At 45.7% G+C, this 21,234-nt stretch overlaps 1 protein-coding gene across 1 annotated transcript in view; it reads left to right on the top strand.

Annotated features, from left to right (window-relative positions):
* LOC105489474 (adenylate cyclase 2) overlaps window positions 1-21,234 on the top strand; it is a 425,178-nt gene that overhangs the window by 383,174 nt on the left and 20,770 nt on the right. The window contains exons 19-22 of the mRNA XM_011754299.3: window positions 281-365; window positions 5,586-5,744; window positions 17,910-18,056; window positions 20,306-20,413. Of these exons, the coding sequence (XP_011752601.2) occupies window positions 281-365; window positions 5,586-5,744; window positions 17,910-18,056; window positions 20,306-20,413 (499 nt within the window). The remainder of the gene's footprint in view (window positions 1-280; window positions 366-5,585; window positions 5,745-17,909; window positions 18,057-20,305; window positions 20,414-21,234) is intronic.

Here is a 21,234-nt window from a genome sequence, read left to right as displayed (position 1 = left end):
ATAAAGAAAATGTTCATATTCTTATGTCTTCTTTTTATATTTGGTGTAGCTTGATATAAAGTAGGAAATCTGTATCATTTTACTGTGCCCTCAAAGTAGGGATTTTTGTTTTGTTTTAATGCAAGCTGGGTTTGGAAGGAGATTTGAAACGTGTGTTTGGCTGGTATATGATGTAGACAGGCACTAGAGAATCTGACATTTGTTGATATTCAAATTCTAAGTCCTGTGTGCATGTTGTTTCGTTGTGTTGTTATCTGTTTGTCTGTCTGTTTTTTAATAGACCAGGCATTTGGAAAGACCTGAAGACTATGGGCTCTGTGTCTCTCTCTATATTCTTCATCACACTGCTTGTTCTGGGTAGACAGGTAAGAAGTCTGCACATATATATATATACCTTCTCTAAAGTGCTGTATGAATAGTGCTGTGCTGTGCATTGTAGTTAACCTTCTTGGAAACAAATGTCTAAGAATCAGAATCATATTATCACTGAAGACAAACCTAGTTAGTACAAGGTGTGGATGCTTATAGACAAAAGGGGAAATAGCTTTCTTTTTTTCCACAAAAGGCGAATTTCATGAATGGGTGAAATTTTAATCAGTTAATTTCCTGTTAAATCTCAAAATAAATGTTGTAGGTTTTATAAGCCTACAAAAGTGTTCCTTCAATAACTGACACTATTTGAAAAAAAAAAAAAAACATATCACCTTGACTGGGGCTTTCATTTGCGTTTCAGAATATGTGACACGCTTCTTTGAACCGGGTCTGAATACCTTTGCTGCCATTTGCAGTCATTCCTAGAAATATGATCCCCTGTTAAAAGCTTTATTTTGCATTGCGAATGAAACTGTTCTTCCTTCTTTGGTCCCCCAACCCTTCTGGTCTCCTAGTAGAGGCTGTGGGTGCAGGATTTTTAAAGACAATTATTCTTCCTCTGCTTCCAATAAAGACAGTTGCCCAAAGACCACAAGACTCATCTGAAGCCAGGCACCTCTGCCTCGTCCAAAGTCTGTTTTAAGTTCTGCAAAGGGTGGCATGAAACAAACAAACAGTGGTGATTTTTGTATTTGGAAAGAACCCATGAAGAAGCAATGCCAATTAAATTAAATCTGTCTGGTGTCTAAGAGGTACACTATGTACTTATGAGTTTGGTCTGGCTTCCAGTTGACTTCTAGTTCTCCCCACCAGAAAGCTGTTAGGAATTGCATAGTCAGTTGGACCGAGTCTGGATCTGGCTGTCAGGCCAGCAGTCTGGGACAACTGTCCTCCTCTAGCTTCCCAAGCAATGTGAGCTGCCTCCTTCCTAGGAGCCCATGATGCAGCCCTCATCCATCTCCCTAGCACCGAGCTGTCCTGTCCTGATGCAAAGCTGTTTGAGGTCCCTTCTTCCCACCCCACCACCTTGTGTTTTCTCTGTTCTGCATTCTTTGGCTTGCAGTTTTGACAACCTGTACCATGTGCAGTTCTTTTTCCCTGGTTTCTCCTGCGACCCATTTTTCTTTTCTCGTGACTGGCCATCTTTCTGCTCTCGCTCATATGGCAGGCATGCTCTCCCTTGAGTACCCTATAATTTAAACGTGAGAGAATTGCACTTCCTTGCATAGGGGTATCACCTAGACGATCATTTCTCAGGAAACAATGCAGCCATCCCCTCTGTGGGGTCACCTGTTTCTCCATTTCATGCTGGGGATGCTTTTTCCTGCTAGAATCATCACTCAGATTCCTTCACAGCAGCAAATTTTAAGAACCTAGTATCCAATTAAATTCTCCCAACTTTGTTACTGGTCATTGAGATGATCCACATTCAGTACCACTACATAATTATGGTTTCCAATGGCTGACAGTTGATCCCTTACCCTCTAATTAAACTAAATCATCGAAAGTGTTCAGTGTTATGATTGAGCACTAATTTTACACAATTGGCTTGATACCAGTCTTATAGGGAGTCTTTCCATTTTTGTCTTTAATGTAGCAGAAAGTAATATTTACATCTAGAGGCCTAGAAAAATTATTACTTCCTCTAAAGGATTTATCATTCTTCATAACCATTCTTTAACACCAGCTAGAAATGACCGAATCTATATAAGACACTGTGGGAAATACCAAGGTGAGCCAGCAGGCTGACCTGCAATCCAAAATCATTGACTGAATGATTTACTAAGGCCCCAGGTCTTCTGGGTAAGAACTTTGAAGTCTGTGACACAGTGCTTTAGTACTCCCCCAAAAGGAGGGGAGGTATATCACAAAACACCCTATACTGGAAATAAGATTTTTCAAGTGCTATAAGTAAAGCATTTGTGGCCTCAGTTATTATATTTCCTGATTGGTTTATTAAATGATAGTACATGCATTTTGCAACCTATTTTGATTGTTATTCGTCCTGCTCCATGACCATCTTTTTTGAAATGATGGAGATATGTTTGGTTTCCGAGCAAATCAGTATACTAAATATTGCTTTAGGTATCTAAGTAGCCTCGATAAAAACATAACACGTCTCTTGTGCAACAGGTACAGTGCTACTTGCTGTACTAAAGTCTAGTTTATGATAGATGTGTTAGCCAACTCAGGGGTCTCTTTCGAAAAAGAAAGAAGCTTGGTGTCTCACCAGAGCTTAAACAGCAGCACATTGAGGTGGGATCCATGTATCCTATAAAACCAGGGGACAGTCTACATGACCTCAAAATGAAGCTATTGTTTTGTAGGAGAGCTTAGAACCTAAGAATGTACAGGGTCACCAATTGCCCTGTACTCCAGCCCAGTGACTAGTTCTTCTGTCCATGTAGAAAGATGTGAAGCCCTCCAGTTCCTCAAGCTGTTTTCAGAACCAGAAAAAGCCCAGAACTGCCCTCGAGGCTGTGCTAGATGTGAGCCCCAGCAGGGAGGGTCATGGGGTCCCAGGCATGTCCTGGAGGATTCACCCGGGCTCTTCCTGCTGTCTCATTCATTGTTGATAAAGCCAATGAAAAGCAAATTCTGTGTCTTTTCATGGGATCTGGGCCCCTGAAAACCTGTAGAGTAGCCCCAGGCAGAATCCAAGAGATGGGTGGCAATCCGAGGAATGGGAGGCTCTCAAAGCTGAGGAAGCCTGTGTGTCTCTCCCTGTTCCTCTCCTGCACACAGAATCCTCTGTCTCCTCTGCAGCACAGCCTTCCCCGAGTCACCCAGGCAGGGGCTTCATCCTGGCCTCTGCTAGACGCCTGTGCATGGCCTCCCGCCGTGTCTCTGAGTCAAATCCCCGTCTCCTTTCTCTTGTAAGGACACCGGTCTTCAGGTTTAGGGCCGACCCTAGGTCCAGGATGAGATTATCTTGAGATCTTTAACTGAATCATATCCACAAAGACATTATTTCCAAATCAGGTCACATTTACAAATAACAAGGGTTAGGACTTGAAACTATCTTTTGGAGGATTATTATTCAGTGTATTCCATTTGATTGGGGATTTTTAAAGTATTTTTTGAGGGGGCCCTTCATACAAGTTGCTAATGTGCCAGCTACTTACACAGAAGGCAGAGGATTCGAAACAGATTGCATTGTTTGGGAAGGTGAAAGATGATTGATAGATGGATAGACAAATAGAAAGGTAGGTAGATAAATAGATAGATAGATAGATAGATAGATAGATAGATACATACATACATACATACATACATACATACATACATACATAGACAGATAGATAGATTTGGCAAAATGTCATTTCAGTTCAGTGCAGCTGATTCCAAAATACTGTGATTATTTTTTAGTAGGAGACTTACAAAATGCTTACCTGTTATGCAATAACAATTGGTCTGAAAACCTGAGCAACATCCTAGCATGGCGTACGGAAACCCGTCATGCTCACTTGGGTTGGACTTGCTGCCTTAACTGCTCCGTTGGTGGAGGTTTCATCTCATGCTTCACTTGTGTCTAATTTTAAGTGTGCACCTGTGTCTTTTCCATGCCCCCACTACTGGTTGCATCTATCATTTTAGTTTGAAGCCAGACACACCACTGATTTATTTTTTTTTTAAATCCATTCTTCAAGTAGGAAGACTTTTCTAGTCACTGTACAGCATAATTTCTATCAGTCCATGGTGTGGAAAATCTGGCATGAATGTGAAACTTTAAATATAAACAAACTTTTATTTTTGGGGTTTTGTTTTTGTTTTTTGAGACAGAGTCTAGTTCTGTTTCCCAGACTGGAGTGCAGTGGCTCAATCTCAGCTCACTGCAATCTCCACCTCCTGGGTTCAAGTGATTCTCCTGTCTCAGCCTCCCAAGTAACTGGGATTACAGGCATATACAACCAGGCCTGGCTAATTTTTGTATTTTTAGTAGAGACCCGATTTTGCCAGGCTGGTCTCAAACTCCTGACCTCAAGTGACCCACCCACCTTGGCCTCCCAAAGTGCTGGGATTACAGGCATGAGCCACCATCCTGGCTAAATATAAACAAACTTTTAAAATATATTTTTTGCAGTTTTTGAAAATGCCTTATTACATGAGATAAACGTAAGCACCACACCAGAGGAGGAGGAGTTTTCCTAATGTATGACAGATAATTTGAATCAAACCTAACTAATGAATAATCATTTTTCTTTCAAATTTCAAAATGTGGATTTTAAACTTTTTAAATTCTCATTTGTGCATGAGAGGCCATCTGCGTGCATGTGTGTGTGTGTTTTGTTTTACTTTGTACTCGTCATTGGTAGAATTAATCAACTCAACAAAGCAAACCAAAAACTTGCAGTTAGCTCTTCTTTGCATTTATTTGTCAATAGGTGACTATCTGTGTGAAATGCACACTCTCCACTAAGCCTTTCTATTACAGGAGGATCCATTCAAGTCTATTTCATTATATTAAATTATTTACATCATAGGAGGCACAAAATGTTGCCAAGACCCAAAAGTCCCTTGGTCAGTAATTGGGCCTCTCCATTCCTACAATGTTAATAATAACTACTTTTAAAATATGTTATATTTTAATACATTATAAAGCATGAACACAGGTTTTTACTAGCAGGCACTATCTTAATATCAAAATGAACTTTTCTCTAAATGTAATGAAAGGCATTCTGTCAGAACAACACAATCCCAAGTGGAAAAAAATCCATATTTTGCAATGATTACATAGTTATACAATTTGTGTTAGGGAAAAACTAATTTACAAATGCTAAAGGCAAACTGCCATAAACGAACAATACAGTTTTTATTCAAATCATCAAAAAATGCACTCTCTCTACTGAGGTATTCTTCATTTTTCATTTATTCATCATTTATATTCTACAATGCCTCTTTTCAAAAAATAATTTGAGCCATCTTTTAGTAACATAACGTTGCAGGAAGCTTTAATGGCACTTTGAATTGAAGCCTCCATATAGCTGATTTCCCTGTTTCTGAGGCCGGTTCTTGTTTTTTGCAAATCCGTGTCCGAGGTTGACTGAAGGACATTTCAGGGACGCAGAGGGCTTTGTAGGGAGGGTGGTAGTTCTGTTTGGGGGTTCTTTTTTCGGTTTCATTTTGTTCTTTTTGTTTTCTCTTTAAAACCTCCACTCTCTGGCAGGACAAGATGCCTATTGGTTCTTTACCTCTGTGTCCTCTTGTAACAGAATGAATATTACTGTAGGTTAGACTTCTTATGGAAGAACAAGTTCAAAAAAGAGCGGGAGGAGATAGAGACCATGGAGAACCTGAACCGTGTGCTGCTGGAGAACGTGCTTCCCGCACACGTCGCTGAGCACTTCCTGGCCAGGAGCCTGAAGAATGAGGTCAGACCAGGCGGGGCTGGGGGCTGGGGGGTGGGGCTGGGTGACGTGATGACCTGGGTGAGGGCTGAAAGCTTCTTCAGTGACATAAGGGCTGCAGCACTTCGCACATCTGAGCGTTCAAAATGGCCAAGATTGGCTTGAATTGTTCAGTTTTCAAGAAGATACTGATTGGTGGTAGAGATATCAGTTGAGAATAGTGGGTTAGAATGACCTCTAAAAGTCTGAGTTTGGAGGTGGATTCATTATTCGAGAAGATTTTTTTCCGCAATCATGTAAAGTTCTGAATGTCCATTATGAGGCACTAGGGACCCAAATATGCCTCCAAAGTAGCTACTGCTCTCTCCCCAGTGTGGGAGGAGGCCTGCCTTACCAGCACGCAATGGAGGCTCAAACCAAGAGGCAACGTTAAACCATACCTCCCACATGCCCACTGTTTCCCCGCACTCAGCTTCCCTGAGAGCCTTCCAAGGCTCTTAGAATTTCAAAGATATCAGATACACAGTGAGTGTGATAGCATTTAGCAGTTACCTACACAAGAGCAGACCAAAGACTTGAGTCCATCCATTCGAATGGATGGAAATAGGAATTTCATGGAGGGTTTATCCGAATGGATTAGCTAGAGTTGAAAAGACTACAATGTCAGTTAAATGTTGAAATGGCTTTTGAAGAGAGATGTTGTGAGATGTCTTTAATATTGCTGAAGTGCAAGAGAAAGCAGATGTGTCTACATTTGGACTTAACGTAAGAAACATGTATCTGAACGTCTTCAATACACAAAGCCCTGTGCTTGGTTCTGTGGCGTTTCTCAGATGTCTGAGATGTGTAAACCAAGAAGTGTCTGAGACGGGTCTCAATCAAGTTAGAGGTTTATTTTCCAAGGATGAGGATGGTACCCAGGAAAAAGAAACACAAGTTACACAAGGATTCGTGGCCTGTGCTTTTCCCAAAGAGAGTTTTGAGGACTTCAATACTGAAAGGAGAAAGAGTGCACAGTAGGGGAAGGAGGAAAAGGAATAAAAAGAGAAGTGGGGTAGACGGGAGGTGGTTACATTCTTGTGAGACTTGATTAGTGCTCCTTGAAACCGCATTTTACATGTGAAAAGAGAGGAGTCAGGAAAAGCCCATTATGCCTTCCTCTGCTTGGGCCGAGGGATGATTTCTGGTCTGGTCTTTGTCCAGTACCTGTGAAGATCCGCTATTAATGTGCATTGCCAGGATAAGAGTCAACAGAACTCTGATTTCTGGTTAGTTTTTTGGGGGGAGTGTCTATTCTGAAAGATTTCAGGGCCCACAAGGAATTTTTTCCTGAGCAGTTGTGAGGGAGGCCACCTAGGGTGCTCCGTGGCCCTTCTACGTTGCCGCCATCCACGTGGGAACAAAAAGCAGGCAGTTTCTTGCATGGCTCAGTTCCCAAGCTTAATTTTTAGTGAGTTTGGGGTTCTGAGATTTTTTTTTCAGAGGTGTAACCCCTGTTCTTAGGACATTTTCACTGAGGCTTGGGAGTGTGTATGTGAAAGAGGCGGGGGTCACTTGTAGATGGATGCACTCCTTAACGGATAAGCTCAACCCGGATGATACGAGAACACAAAGGAACCTGCAGTGAGGAGCCTTGGAACAGTATTTTTCTGTAGCAGATTTGAAGTTGGCGTTAAGAATAAGGCGCCAGGTGGCAGATGAGCTGCTAGACATCACCACTCTCATCTTCCTGGAAACGTTCAGGGCACAGTGGGCCTTCCAGGGCTACACAGCAAGTCTCATGGCCTGCGGGCTTTCCTGTTTCTTCTCCTGGTGTTGACTACATTTGGTGGGTTCTTCAGCACCCGATTTTCCTATTGATCACAGGTAATAAAATCACAGTGTCCATTAAGGGGCCCTCTGTTTCCATGAACAAGAGTCTCCATCCCGTTTTTAAATTCAACAAGGTCCCCATGTTTCCCCTGCCCTATAGCCAGGCTGGTGGTGGCCCAGGACACAGAGATGAGTGGGATTAGAGGTGGCCTCATCCTCCCTGGGTGCCTCCTGGGGATAGGATCCTGTTATCTCCAAGGACACTGGGGTGTAAATATGGTAATCCAGAAAGGCTGCCACCATGAGGAAGTGGCTTCTGAATCTGGAAAGAAAGTGCTAGAAACTAGCTGAGAGAAGGGGGCCAGGGGGAGAGAGGAATGGGGAGAGAACATTTCAGGCTCCAAGGGGCTACTTTTCCATTGGCACCAGGAAAGTGCCTAATTCAAGACCTAAGAGCCCACTGCTGCAGGCAGAAAGAGAGCAAAGGGAGATGAACAAGGGAGCTGAGGCCAGGCGTGGTGGCTCACGCCTGTAATCCCATACTTTGGGAGGCCAAGGCGGGTGGATCACCTGAGGTCTGGAGTTCAAGACCAGCCTGGCCAACATGGAGAAACCCCGTATCTACTAAAACTAAAAATTAAATAAATAAATAATTTTTAAAAAATTAGCTGGCCGTGGTGGCGGGTGCCTGTAATCCCAGCTACTCTGGAGGCTGAGGCAGGAGAATTGCTTGAACCTGGAGGCAGAGGTTGCAGCAAGCCGAGTTCACACCATTGCACTCCAGCCTCAGCGACAAGAGTGAAACTCCGTCTCAAAATAAATAAATAAATATAAAAATTTTAAAAAGAATCTGGGAGCTAATAGGAGGGTCCCTTCCTGGACATGGGCTCAGAGGAAAGCTCTGGAGCTCGAGAAGCTCTGTGAAGGTCAGTGGGGAGCACAGAAGGTACCCTGGCCCCAGGGTTCAGCCTCACAGCCCTGCAGAGCCCTCTCTTGTGGTCCTGACAGCCTTCCTGGGCTAGACCTCCAGAAGCAGCAGGTTCTCTCTGCTCTTTCCTGTTTGCTTGGCTTATTCTAAGCAAGCATCAGAATACAGTTTCCCGCCTTGGAAATAATAAGGAAAGGCAAGATGGGAAAGAAGAATAAAACCTAGGGCTACACAGTGCGGCCTCAAATCTTACTTCCAACATTGTCTGTTCCTGTGAACGTGAGCTAGTTACTTCCCTGTCCGAACCTCGCCGTCCTCATCCATAAAAGAGGAAGCATGGTGCCTTGCCTTCTAGTTGCAGAAGGGAGGCTGAGGGACGTCTGCATGGTGCCTTCGCACTGCAGTCCCCCAGGTGAGACGGGCATTTCACAGAGGCGTGCACGGGGCCCACGTCCACACAGGTGGGATGCATGTGAGAGGGAAGACAGCAGCAAAGTGCGGGTGTCGGCAGCTCACAGTGACTCCTCCACTTCCCCTGTGGCCCTGCTGTGTACCAGGGACCTTCATGCCACTGCACAGCCCTCTGGTGCTCCTGAGGGTAACGTGACATTTTCCTCCAAGTCTCCTACGGAGTGCTGCTGTTGGGTTAAAGACACACAGCATCAGCCAGGCGCGGTGGCTCATGCCTGTAATCTCAGCACGTTGGGAGGCCAAGGTGGGCAGATCATGAGGTCAGGAGTTCGAGACTAGCCAACATAGTGAAACACCATATCTACTAAAAATACAAAAACAAATTAGCCGGGTATGGTGGTATGTGCCTGTAATCCCAGCTAGTAGGGAGGCTGAGGCAGGAGAATCACGTGAACCCAGGAGGCAGACATTGCAGTGAGCTGAGATCGTGCCTTTGCACTCCAGCCCGGGCAACAGTACGAGACTCCATCTGAACAGCAACAACAAAAAAGGACACACAGTGTCTCCTACAGCATTCACTACCCTGAGAGCTCCATGGTGTAAGGCTGAGTAGTGGGGCAGGCAGCACGGCCTGATAGGAGCCCGGAGTAGGGATTCAGCACCTGGGGTGAGCCCTGGTTTTGGCACTGCCTCACTGCAAGGGCAGCTTGGAAAGTTTTCAGGAACAAAGCAGGAATGGGAACATTTAGATGAAGCCAGCTCTGGGCTTTGTTTCTGTATTTGTCAAATAAAGAAGGTGAACTCCTTGGGGGTGTCATCACAGCCACTGTAGCCCTGTGTGTACACAGGGACCTGTCTTATGCGTTGAAATAAATGCCCCTGCACATGATCAGTGCCTGTTCACCAAGCTCCCAGTTGCAGCTCCTGAAGATAGTTCCTTCCTTCATTCAGGAAGCACAGGGTCCTCAAATCTACATCTGACTGAGGGCAGCATACAGCCCTGTAGGAAGATGAAAGAGCTCGGTCTCAGAGCTCTTCAGACTCGGACCAGCACAGATGGCTCCGCGTTCCATAACAGGCATGCCAAGGGTGTTTGGATTATGCTCGAGGCCAGTGACTCCTGCATGGCAGGCTTGCACTTTCGCTGCTGACCTGACATTCTCTGGAAGGGAGAAGAGTGGACACTGAACCTTAAATCAGGGCATCATCATTCCCACTATGGTGCTGGGAAATGAGATGATCGTGTCATTCTGCTCGTCTGGCGGGCTGCAGGGTTCTCTGTATTTAATCACACAATGCAGATCTTCCTTTGGCTATAACATTTCAAATTTTACTGCCAATTTCTGTCTAATAGGGTAAGCAGTGGGGGCGATGGCTACTCGAGCAGCCACTGTAAGAGGTGGGGACTAAACTATGAAAAGGAGCCCCCAAACCCTACCACAATCAGAGCAGCCCCACGCCGTCTCCTCAAGGACCCTGTACTCCTCCGGGGGAGGTTTGCTAGCCAGTTGCCGAAACAGTGAGTGTGGGGAGATTCTGGAGGCTTCAGTCCCCATGGGAACAGCACTGCATGCAAAACAGAGCCCACACAAAGGGCCTGAGCTACAAAGAGAGGCACCGACCCCCTGCCAAGGGTTCTCAGAGTTCCCACAGTGAGTCTCAGAAAGGGAGAGTTTTGTTTATGTTTTGTTTGTTTCTGAAAACACATAGTGAGGGTGTTATAAGAGCCACCTGTGTGCATAAAGCATAGCAAAGTCGTGCCCCTCCCTTCTGTGGAATGTCTCCTATGGCCGTTGGACCCTGCTGCCCTAAATAGCCTCCTCACTGGACAGAAGAATCTATCTCCTTGACCTAATGATGTAATATTAACTTTGCAATCCCAGGCTAGGTGGGGCTAACATTGCATGGCCTTGCACAGATGAATGATAACGGTGCCCATGCTGTTTAAGAGTATAGCTGTCACCAAGGTTTCTGTCCCCTCTACGGTGTCAGGACCAAACAGTGACATCCTGCCTGAGCTCTTTCCCTCGCTAAGGTTTCCCCGAGCAGAAGCCCTACCCCTTACTGAACCTGCATGGCAGAGGTGGCTGATGCTGGGACCAAGGAAGTCCCTGCAGACAAGAACAGTGCTTCTCAAAGTGAAGGACTACCTGCAGCACCTGCTAAACAGGCTATTCCTGATCCCCACACAAGCCTTCCTTGACCTCCTAGGCCCTGCAGCGTGACTGAGAGCAAAGCATCTGGTCCAGCCCTGGCACCTCTTGGCTGTGGGGCCTCAGAATCCTCTCAGAGACCACTACCAATTTTTGAAGCAATAATTTAGATGAAGCTCTTAGAGCTGTGCACGGCATGTAGTAAATACTGTCAGCTATCTTTTAAGCAAATATCCCAGATTCATGCAAAACTTGAGAATCACTGCCCCTGGGAATTGATTAAAAGCTTTCAGCAAGGGCTCTTGCCCAACGTTTTTAGAGCCTGAATAAAGTGGAAAACAAAACCCAATGTAATCACTTCACTCCTGTTCCTGGCATTGCATAAAAAGCACTGTGGGCAGTGTCTGTCTTCTCAGCCCCCTCTCAGCAGGGTAGGCCAAGCCCTGATGCTGAGTGCTCAGTGCCTCTGAATGCAGAGGCTCCAGGGGAGGCTGCTGGGGCGTCGGGTGGATGGGGGCAGGCCCTCAGCCCCTTTGTGGAGGTTACCCCAGCATCCACCACACTAATCCATTTCCACTAAACTCTCGATGATACTGCTCTGTGAGTCTTCTGGAAATAATACAGGAAAACAAGACTTTGGCAAAAGTAAATTATAGCTATACTTCACCAATTTGCCGGTTCGGTTCCAGACCTCTGCAATCAAGTGAATATCACTATCAAGCGAGTCACAAATTTTTGCTTTCCCAGCACATATGAAGGTTATGTTTACACTATACTGTATGTATTAAGTATTCAATAGCATTAGGTGTAAAAAAAAAAGTGCATACCTTAACTTTAAAATACTTTGTTGCAAAAAATGCTGACATGGACACACAAAAGGAGCACATGCTATTAGAAAAATGGTGCCAGTAGACTTGGTCGAGGGAGCATTCACTTTGTGAAAGACACAATATCTGTGCACTGCAATAAAGCAAGACACAATACAACAAGGTCTACCTATAAGCCGAAAAAAAAGAAGAGGACTTGAAGTCATGTTTATTTCCCTGTGTGGGATCAGCTTACGCCTGCATCCTTTCTGACTTAACTAGTGAAACACTTCATGCATAAACAGGATGGAGGCTGCTTCCCGGCAGAATCACTGCCCTGAGGATGAACGGCCTCCTGGGACCAAAACCCACAGGCCAGGGCTCTGGGAGAGACCAGGCAGGCAGTTCCATTCCTCTCTGTGGCACAACCTGTGGTTGCTGATGACTTTTTGAGTCCAGGGCAGGGAGTCTTTGGATAGCCTCCACTCCATGGCTTCTGGAACAATCCTTGGAAAATGGCACAGCTGATGCCAAGACCTGCATTAACACAGATCATGTCATTTTTACCCTCCTACCCACTGCATCAGTGAACAAAGGAAATTAATTTCCCTTCAGAAATAGGGAGTCAAGAATGATGTAATTGCCATAACAATCAATTCTGAAAAGGTTTTATTTCAGTGAAGAAGTGCTCATAGGCCTGTGCTCGGGCACACGGGCACAGACCTGGCTGCTTGTGTCTGCGCTGGCTTTGCAGTGCCTCTTCCTTCTCCTGGGCACTTGTGTTACTTAGAACTTCCCGAAGCTTCTCCATCAGCTGTTAACTCTCATGGCCAGATTCAGCCCACACAACCCTCAGGCTCATCAGGAGAGTTCTGTGCACCCAGATGGGAGCCTTCTCTGTTTTGCAAGCCCGTTCTCCCCACCTCTGTGTGTGGCAGGAACATTTCTGAAAAGCCCCTTCAATGGGCATCAAAGCCAGCTCTCATCACTTGGGGGAGAAGACTGCATTTTGTCACCAAATTGACCCTGAGTCAAGTCTCCGGGTGGTAGAGGATTGTGAGCCAGACAACTTCATTCAGAGAGAGCCAATGCCTGATCAAAACAAGCCACATGAGCCACGGGGGCCACCACAGAAATTTGGGAAATGCCCCTCATGTGCAAACAGCACCTCCCTTTCTGCTGTTGAAAGCCCTCCCAGTGACGACCGGACAGATCCTTCAACAGCACTAAGCTTAAAGCTCTAATGCCCAAGTGTCCTCTGCAGGAGGGTCAGGCTAGCATGCCCCTGGGGTTGCAATAGACGCTTCTGTACTTTCCAGTCATTTGACTCCCCTGAGTATATCAGGCATTAACTGACAGCTGGGGACACCAGGTGCTTAACGGTTCCCCCATAGGTCAACTCGGAAAACGTGGACGATCCAAAGCCTCCGTGCAGCCCGAGTCAGTGAGACAAAGCACCAGTCTGGTCTGGAAGGTGGAAGACCTGAGTGCCAGTGGCAGCTTTGAATGTTTTCTAGAACACTCCATCCCCCGAGCCCACCTCGATGAACAGCCCCAGACACCTCCACACCTGGGCCCACAGCACCCATTGTGCTTTATTATGTTTCCTTGATTTTCTCTGTCTCTCCACCTAGACTTTAAGCTCCCTAAGGGCAGGGCTTGTGTTGTTTTTCTCTGTGTCCCTAACACCTGATATGAAGCCTGGCACACAGCAGGCCCTTTGATAGGGCACGTGTGTGTGTAACAGGGTGTCAAAGAGAATTTCAGCCTGTGACACGAAGAGACACTTGCTCTCTTATTCCAAAGGAGGCGTCAAGCAGAGTGCAGAGCTTACAGAAGCCTTCCTTGGCCTGCAGGGAGCTTATGAATTGGCCAGAAGACTAAAGATTGAAAGAGGGTTTGGACAGAATGTAGTGGGGATGAGGCCGTCCTAAAGGGGAAGGTGGGGATCCCCCCTCACCTCCAGCCTGGTGAACAGGCCAGCACTGCTCAGCCTGGACTCACCCCATGACTTCAGTCTCTGAGTGGTTCTGGGAAGCATCTCCATCTGGGGTACACAGATGGCAGGCAGGTTCTGACACTTGGAAATGCTCAGCACAGGTGCTGATGGGGCATCTGGGCACACAGGGTAGGGGAGCTGTGGCTTGGTACATGGCTGGACTGTCAGTTGTTTGCACAGCAAAGCTGAGTGTTGCTAAAGGACCAAACAAGAAAAAGAGAATTGGTGTAGGGTTGTTTTAGATCCAATGTTACAGAGCTGCCTGGGGGGACAGGAGGGAGAGAGAAGGGACCTTGGCAGAGAAACTTGAAGAAATAGCCCAAAAGCCCAGACCTGAGAGGGTAGCGAGAAGCAGGAGTGATGTGCATGGCCTCCATCATGTAAGACTCAAGGGTCGGGGGATGTCCAGGGATGGGCGAAATGACAGGGAGTCTTCCAAAAACCCATGAAAACATCCACAGGAGGAAAGCCAGGTTTGAGTATTCAGGGAGTGGGATGCAGCTAATAGGAAGCTGTCCTGCCTCATAGCCTCTTCTGTCTTCCCCTGTTCTCCATTCTGGATGGTTTGGAAAACCCATCTAGCAAGTTAGGAAGAGTGAGGTAGAAGAAGTGGTGGAGAGAGAGTAGAAGCCAACTGATCCCCCTTCTTCACCCACAAAAGGCCCACGCTGGGGAAGGGCACAAACCACAGGTACAACAAGGGCAAGAGTTTTGACTGTTTCTTGGACTGGGGCCTCTAATGATCGAAGAGAGGACCTTGCATTGCACACAGTGACATGGAGGGCCAGGGGGTAGTCCCAGGTGTTTGTTCAAGACAGGGGAAGATCTAGCCACACTCCAAAACTGAAAGGGGTAGTGACCACAGAAATGCAGTTGCTTTGTGATTATTTTTTCATTCCTTGAGCTTGTTCAACAGAATGGTTACATGTGAATGAATGTTGAGGAGACATCTAAACTCACTTTCAATTCTAAAGCTCAGTAATACTTTTGGGTAGCTACATGCTGACATGGGTCACCCATTCTAGACCTTGAATTCCAAATTATCTTCAAAGGCTGCTCACCTGCCCTACTCCAACCCCCAGGTCCTCTGGAAGTATAAGACAAACTCAAGTCATCTACCAGTCAGCATGCAATCCTCTTTGGCCCCATGCCCAGTGCAACCACAGGAGGGAATCTCTCATGAGTTCAGGGCATGGTTCTTGGCCCTGCAAGTTTCTCAGGCTCCAGAGAATTTGAGAAGTCTAGAAGTTTCCCTGGTTTCCCAGTAGTTATAGTCTTATGGAAGCCCTGAATCTGAGGACCAGGTGTGACCAGTGACCTGAGCTCACCCTGGGAATTCCCTCAGAGCTTCCAAGTGACCACTCTGCCAAAGAAGGTGGGTGATCCATTTGTAGTCCAAGCTCCCCAGCAGCATTCACGGCCTGCAGAGAATGCAGGGATTGGTCCTGGCCCTTCCCCTCAGCCAGCTGGGAGCCTTGGTGGCAGCCCCAGCTCCCCTGAGCTCCATTTCCTCATGTAGTCTGTCATTCTTAATCAAGGCTACACAGCAGAATAACCCAGGGAACTTTCCAAAACAGTGCCTGTGCTTGGAGCCCAGCCTAGGGGATGAGGGTCCGTTGATCAGTGGGGAGGCACAGGCACCTGCCCTCTTGGAAGTCCCATTAGAGATTCTCCCATACATCCCCACTTTGGTGCTGTGTAATGAAATGACATGTCAGATCCAAACTGCCCATCAGTTTAGTCTTGCATATCATTATCTCCAACTCCCAGACACCCTTAAAGACTCCAGAGGAAAAGACAAAGGTAAAGTAACAGGACCCGCAAGTGTCGGAGGCCCCGTGCTACCCTCAAACCAAGCAGTGAAGCCCATGATCATCCCGGAGACTTGATAAAGTATGAAGTGTAGCATTTACAAGGGTGGATTCTACTGTCAGACTTGATAACTCCAGCCTTGGGCAAGTAACGTAACCACTGTGTGCCTCAGTTTCTTTATTTGTAGATGGAAAACTCTGGTACCAGCCTAGAGTTGTAGGGTACTACATAGGGTTGTAATTGTGGTGAGTTCATGCACATAAAGTGTTCAGAGAAGTGCCCGTCCTACCATGTGGTGAGTGTTCAGTAAGTGCTGGCTATTATCGTGCTTAATCTTGTCATCATTATCATTCCCCAAAGAGCACTCTGGTCAGTGTCAGCAGGGAGTGGGGAAATGCAGGATATAGAAAATATGTCCTCAGCCAGCTGTGGTGGCTCACGCCTGTAATCCCAGCACTTTGGGAGGCCGAGGTGGGTGGATCACAAGGTCAGGAGTTTGAGACCAGCCTGGCCAACATGGTAAAACCCTATCTCTACTAAAATAAAAAAATTAGCTGGGCATGGTGGTGTGCACCTATAATACCAGCTACTCAGTAGGCTGAGGGAGGAGAATTTCTTGAACTTGGGAGGTGGAGGTTGCAGTGAGCCAAGATCATGCCATCCCACTCCAGCATGGGCAATAGAGTGAGACTTTGTCTCAAAAAGAAAGGAAAGGAGAGGAGAGGAGAGGAAAGGAAGAAAGGAGGGAGAAAGGGAAGGATATATGTCCTCCCCTTGCTAGATGCACCCATTTCCTCAAGCACAGGGATGTCAGTGGAGTTTATACCACTTTTATAACACTGACATTTTAAACTCATGTATCCCTGTTCTCTGACCCCGTGACTGCAGTCAGCATTGCCAGCACCGTGCCTTGGCTGTCATAGGCTGCCTACCAAGGATATGAGTGTTCACAAAGGCAACTTTGCAGAGAGAGAAAAAATACAATTCTGCACAAGAAACCAGCACAATCATATCGAGCACAAAATAGAAAAGAAAACCTTGATTTCATTGTTCACGTACTTTGTACAGATTTTGAGGCAGTAGTAGGGATTATAGAGTGGCTGGTCCTGAGAACCATGAGTCCATCTTTTTCTCAAAACTGTTGTGGCCTTCAGTTGGGTTGCCCTGGCTCTGATGGGTTTGTGACGGGACCTCACTGGGAAGAGCAGTTCCTCTGAGGTGCCACCAAACCTTGGAGTTATGATATTATTTAAGTGCTTGCTTTCTGCAAAGAAGTTCATCTGGGTGCCCCAAAGAGCAGGGCTTACTGATAATGTTCATGTAGAATGGATTCCCTCGCCCTGCCAGACACACAGGAAGTACCAACTACTAGCATTTTTCCCTCCCCTCAGAGGTCGGCCATCTTGTTTAACAGAACTCTCCTCACCTTTCCTGGAGAAGAAAGCATTTCCCATGCTGCACTGCGTCCACAGTGGCCCCGGCCGGTCTGCCTGTGTCAGGGCCATCTCAGGGGTCTGAGGAGCCCTTGCCAGTGGAAGGGCACATCCTCCTAGGACTAGCCCCCAAGACCACCTGACAACTCTTCCTTTCTGGAACCTTCATTGAATTTGAAGGTGTCACTGTGTTGGGAAAATCATGGAAACACCTTGAAATTGTGTTTACAAGACATTGCAATTTAACTCATGTCTATGGATAAAGAACTATGAGCCTCTTCCTATTTAAAAAGAAAAGAATATCCTGAATAAATATAGTCAGTGTCTAATATAACATGAATAAGTAGACTGAGGAGCTCTATTGGTTCTTTCTGGTGTAATAAGAATTAACTTGATGAATTCCATATGCTGTTTGCAGGAGACACTGAAGAGGAAAATTCATCAAGACTCCCATCCAAATACTATAGCCATAACAAGTTACTTCAGGACAATCTGAGAGTTTGGGAATTTATTTTGTTTCCCTTCAGTTGTTTAAAGGACATTTTTTACCAAGCCAGAACTCTGTGGTCTCTTGTCATTGTCTCAGGTCAATATGACAGAGAGGTTTAACTGGCAAGGCACCTCTTCTTAACTGCTAGTGGCCTGAATCCAGCTCCTTAGAAGCTTTCCCCTGCAAGCAGCGGCAGCCCGTGGATTGGGCCATGGCTGGGGTGGGGCAGGTGGAGTGGGCATTTGGGCGATGTCTATGTGAATCCTGGCAGAAACAAGCCACTTGCCTGTGGAGGGTTTAAAGGTCAGTCTCCTAGTGATCAGCTCTTGCTTTTCTCCCAAGCAGGATCTATACCACCAGTCCTATGACTGTGTCTGCGTCATGTTTGCCTCCATTCCGGATTTCAAAGAATTTTATACAGAATCCGACGTGAACAAGGAGGGCTTGGAATGCCTTCGGCTCCTGAACGAGATCATCGCTGACTTTGATGATGTAGGTACTGAGAGTTGCCCTTGAAGGGCAGGAGTACCCCCAGTCTCACACCTGTGCGCTTGAAGTTACTTCGGGATAGCGGCCTATCCCAAAAAACTTTTCCCTTGGCATAATTTCTGGCAGGTGGCATTAAAGGCTTTTGCTTTATTTAGGTCTCTGACTAACCTGAGGTAGACAAATATGTTGTATTTTTGAAGTTGGTATGACTGCTAGGAACAGCTACCAAAATCTGTTAAATCAAATGTGTATCCAGTGTGCTAGTGGATTCTCTGCTAAGGCTTGAATTCCAGGTAAAATACTTGCCCATCCCTTTCCACATAAAAAGATAATGAGTTGTAATAGATTATTGCTATGTCTGTTCCTACTTCAATGCCTTTGTCAGATATCAACTTGCACTCTGCATGGACGACATTTTATTGTTGAAAATACAATCTGTATGGGGGGATAATACAACATACTTTAGAAGGGACAGAGTGTCTGTTTTAGAATTCGAAATAGGTGTCATTTTTCAACTTTCTACATAGAGAATAATGTGTTCTATTTCCCAGTAAGAACAAACGCCCCTCTGGTTTAAGGATATTGCAGCCACACTATTCTTATCACTATCTTGCAAAATAGAAGAAAATTGACATCTGTCCAGGAGCATATGTTAATGATGATTCATGGAATTCTGAAATACAGCGATGAGATTACATAACACGGTGGTTTCAGGCAAACCTCCTAAATGTCTTGTGGGCCCTGTGCATTTTCTCTCACCACCATCATCACTGTGAGGTCGATGCTAGAGATTCATGGTGCCGTCATGGCCGCCAGCAATTACCACTGTGGTCCTGGGTGCGTCGTGACAAACAGCGGCTGGGGGTCTCAGCTGCTCCTCAGTGAAATGAACATTCCCCAGTACTAACGGGTGAATGACAGTGGATATGCGGATAGGTGATACAGGGATTTGCTCATCTGTCTTAAATTATTTGATATGTAATCCTGGAGGAATCTCCCTGAAATCCGGAGTTCCAAGGAAGGGGCAAGAAAACGCTCTTGGTCTCTGTTCAGCACCGTTTGAACCCTGCCCTCCCAAGCAGGTATAGACCTTCCAGGGCGTCCTTCACGCGCAAGTCCATTCCTCTTCCTTCCTACAGCTTCCATTCTTATCCCTACCTTTCCTCCATCCCAGCTGAAAGCCTAAATCAGCAGATTAAGGAAGAGTCAAGTGGGATGCTGATAACTAATTCCAAGACAAGAAATAGTAGGGCTCGGGCCAGCTGTGATGGCTGGTACCTGTCATCCCAGCACTTTAGGAGGCCAAGGTGGGAAGATCGCTTGAGCCCAGGAGTTTGAGATCAGCCTGGGCTGCATAGGGAGACCCTGTCTCTGCAAAAAAAAAAGTTTTAATTAGCTGCACATGGTAATGTATGCCTGTGATCTCGGCTACTCGGGAGTCTGAAGCAGGAGGTTCACTTGAGCCTGGAAGATGGAGGCTGCACTGAGCTATGATCACACTACTGCACTCCAGCTGGGGTGACAGAGCAAGACTCTGTCTCAAATATATATATATATATATATATATATATATATATATATTATATATATATATTTTATATATATATATTTTATATATATGTATATATCTTTATATATATATTTATATATATATATCATATGGCTCCTCTTCTGTCTTGCAAACAGCAGCCTTCTCACTTCTCTTAGGCCTCCCATGGAGGGGAGAAAGAGAGAGAGAGAGCTGGTTTCTCTTCCTAATATATATATTAGGGCTAGGGCTGATAACAACCATTCTAGATCTTATTCCATCCACCTCAAGCACTCAGAGGGCAAAAGCCAATCCTCAGCACTAATAATTGATCATAAATCATTCTGACCATGCAAGAAAGAGCTCACTCACCGAATCATAATTTTAAATTTATGCCTTTCAAATGCATAGTCAGGAAATTTATTTCAAGCCCATTGTCATTTGCATCATAATTCATCTTGGTTCCTTCACCAGCAAAGTTTGAACGGTAATTCATGTTCCTTGGAAGTAAATCATTATGCTGTACTTTCCTCCAAGGACATGCGCTGTTTGAAATACATGAAGTTTTCATTCCTGGAAAAGCTCAGGGCCCCAGGGTGCATACACAGGGGTTGAAACAAGTCATGGCATCACTGTGAACCAGCATTTGAGAATGTCTCTATAAAGTCCTCAGCTTCAGGTCAGCATCCAGCTGAGTAACTGGATGGTTGTCATTGCTTCACAGCTTCTTTCCAAGCCAAAATTCAGTGGAGTTGAAAAGATTAAGACCATTGGCAGCACATACATGGCAGCAACAGGTCTGAGCGCTGTGCCCAGCCAGGAGCACGCCCAGGTAAGATGTGTTGAACACTTAATGGCACAGGTGAGCCTCAGCCCCACCCCGGGACCAAAACAGCCATGAAATGCCCCAAGAACTGTGTATTATGTACAACCTAAAGCTCAGGGTCAAGGTTCTATGAGAGAAGATGAAAATTCCAGACTTAGCGCCAGAGGATCTGTTCACAGAACTCCTTCTGCTGCCCAACAGGAGAAGAAAAACCAATCAGTATCTGCTTGTTAATACAGATAAATATACAATGAAGTAGAAGATGAAAGCTAGTTATTTAAAAGAGACTCAGTAAGGATGTTTCCAGGTCTTTTGATGTAAAAGAATGTAGTCAAGGCCGTGTGTGGTGGCTCATGTCTGTAATCCCAGCGCTTTGGGAGGCTGAGGCGGGTGGATCTCTTCAGCTCAGGAGTTCGAGACCAACCTGAACAACATAGTGAAACTCCATCTTTACCAAAAATACAAAAAACTTAGCCAGATGTGGTAGCATGCCCCTGTGGTCCCTGTTACTCGGGAGACTGAGATGGGAGGATGATTGAGCCCGGGAGGTGGAGGTTGCAGTGAACTGAGATCGCACCACTGCACTCCAGCCTGTGTGACAGAGTGACACCCCATCTAAAAAATGAATTAAAATAAAATAATGTGGTCAAAAAACAAGTTGGCCACATGGAAATTTCATTGAAAAGGTCATTTAGGCAAAACTGAATATCCTCAATCAACTAAGGTTTTCAAGATTTTCTTGTGTTTGTGTGTGTGTGAGAGAGAGAGAGGGAGACAGCGAAAGAGAGAGAGAGAGCATGTACATAGACATGCTTGTGTAACTTGTT

This window comes from Macaca nemestrina, chromosome 6 (genome assembly GCF_043159975.1).
Source record: "Macaca nemestrina isolate mMacNem1 chromosome 6, mMacNem.hap1, whole genome shotgun sequence".
NCBI lineage: Eukaryota > Metazoa > Chordata > Mammalia > Primates > Cercopithecidae > Macaca > Macaca nemestrina.
Note: the sequence above shows the minus strand (reverse complement) of the source record. Positions and strands in the feature narration are given on the sequence as shown.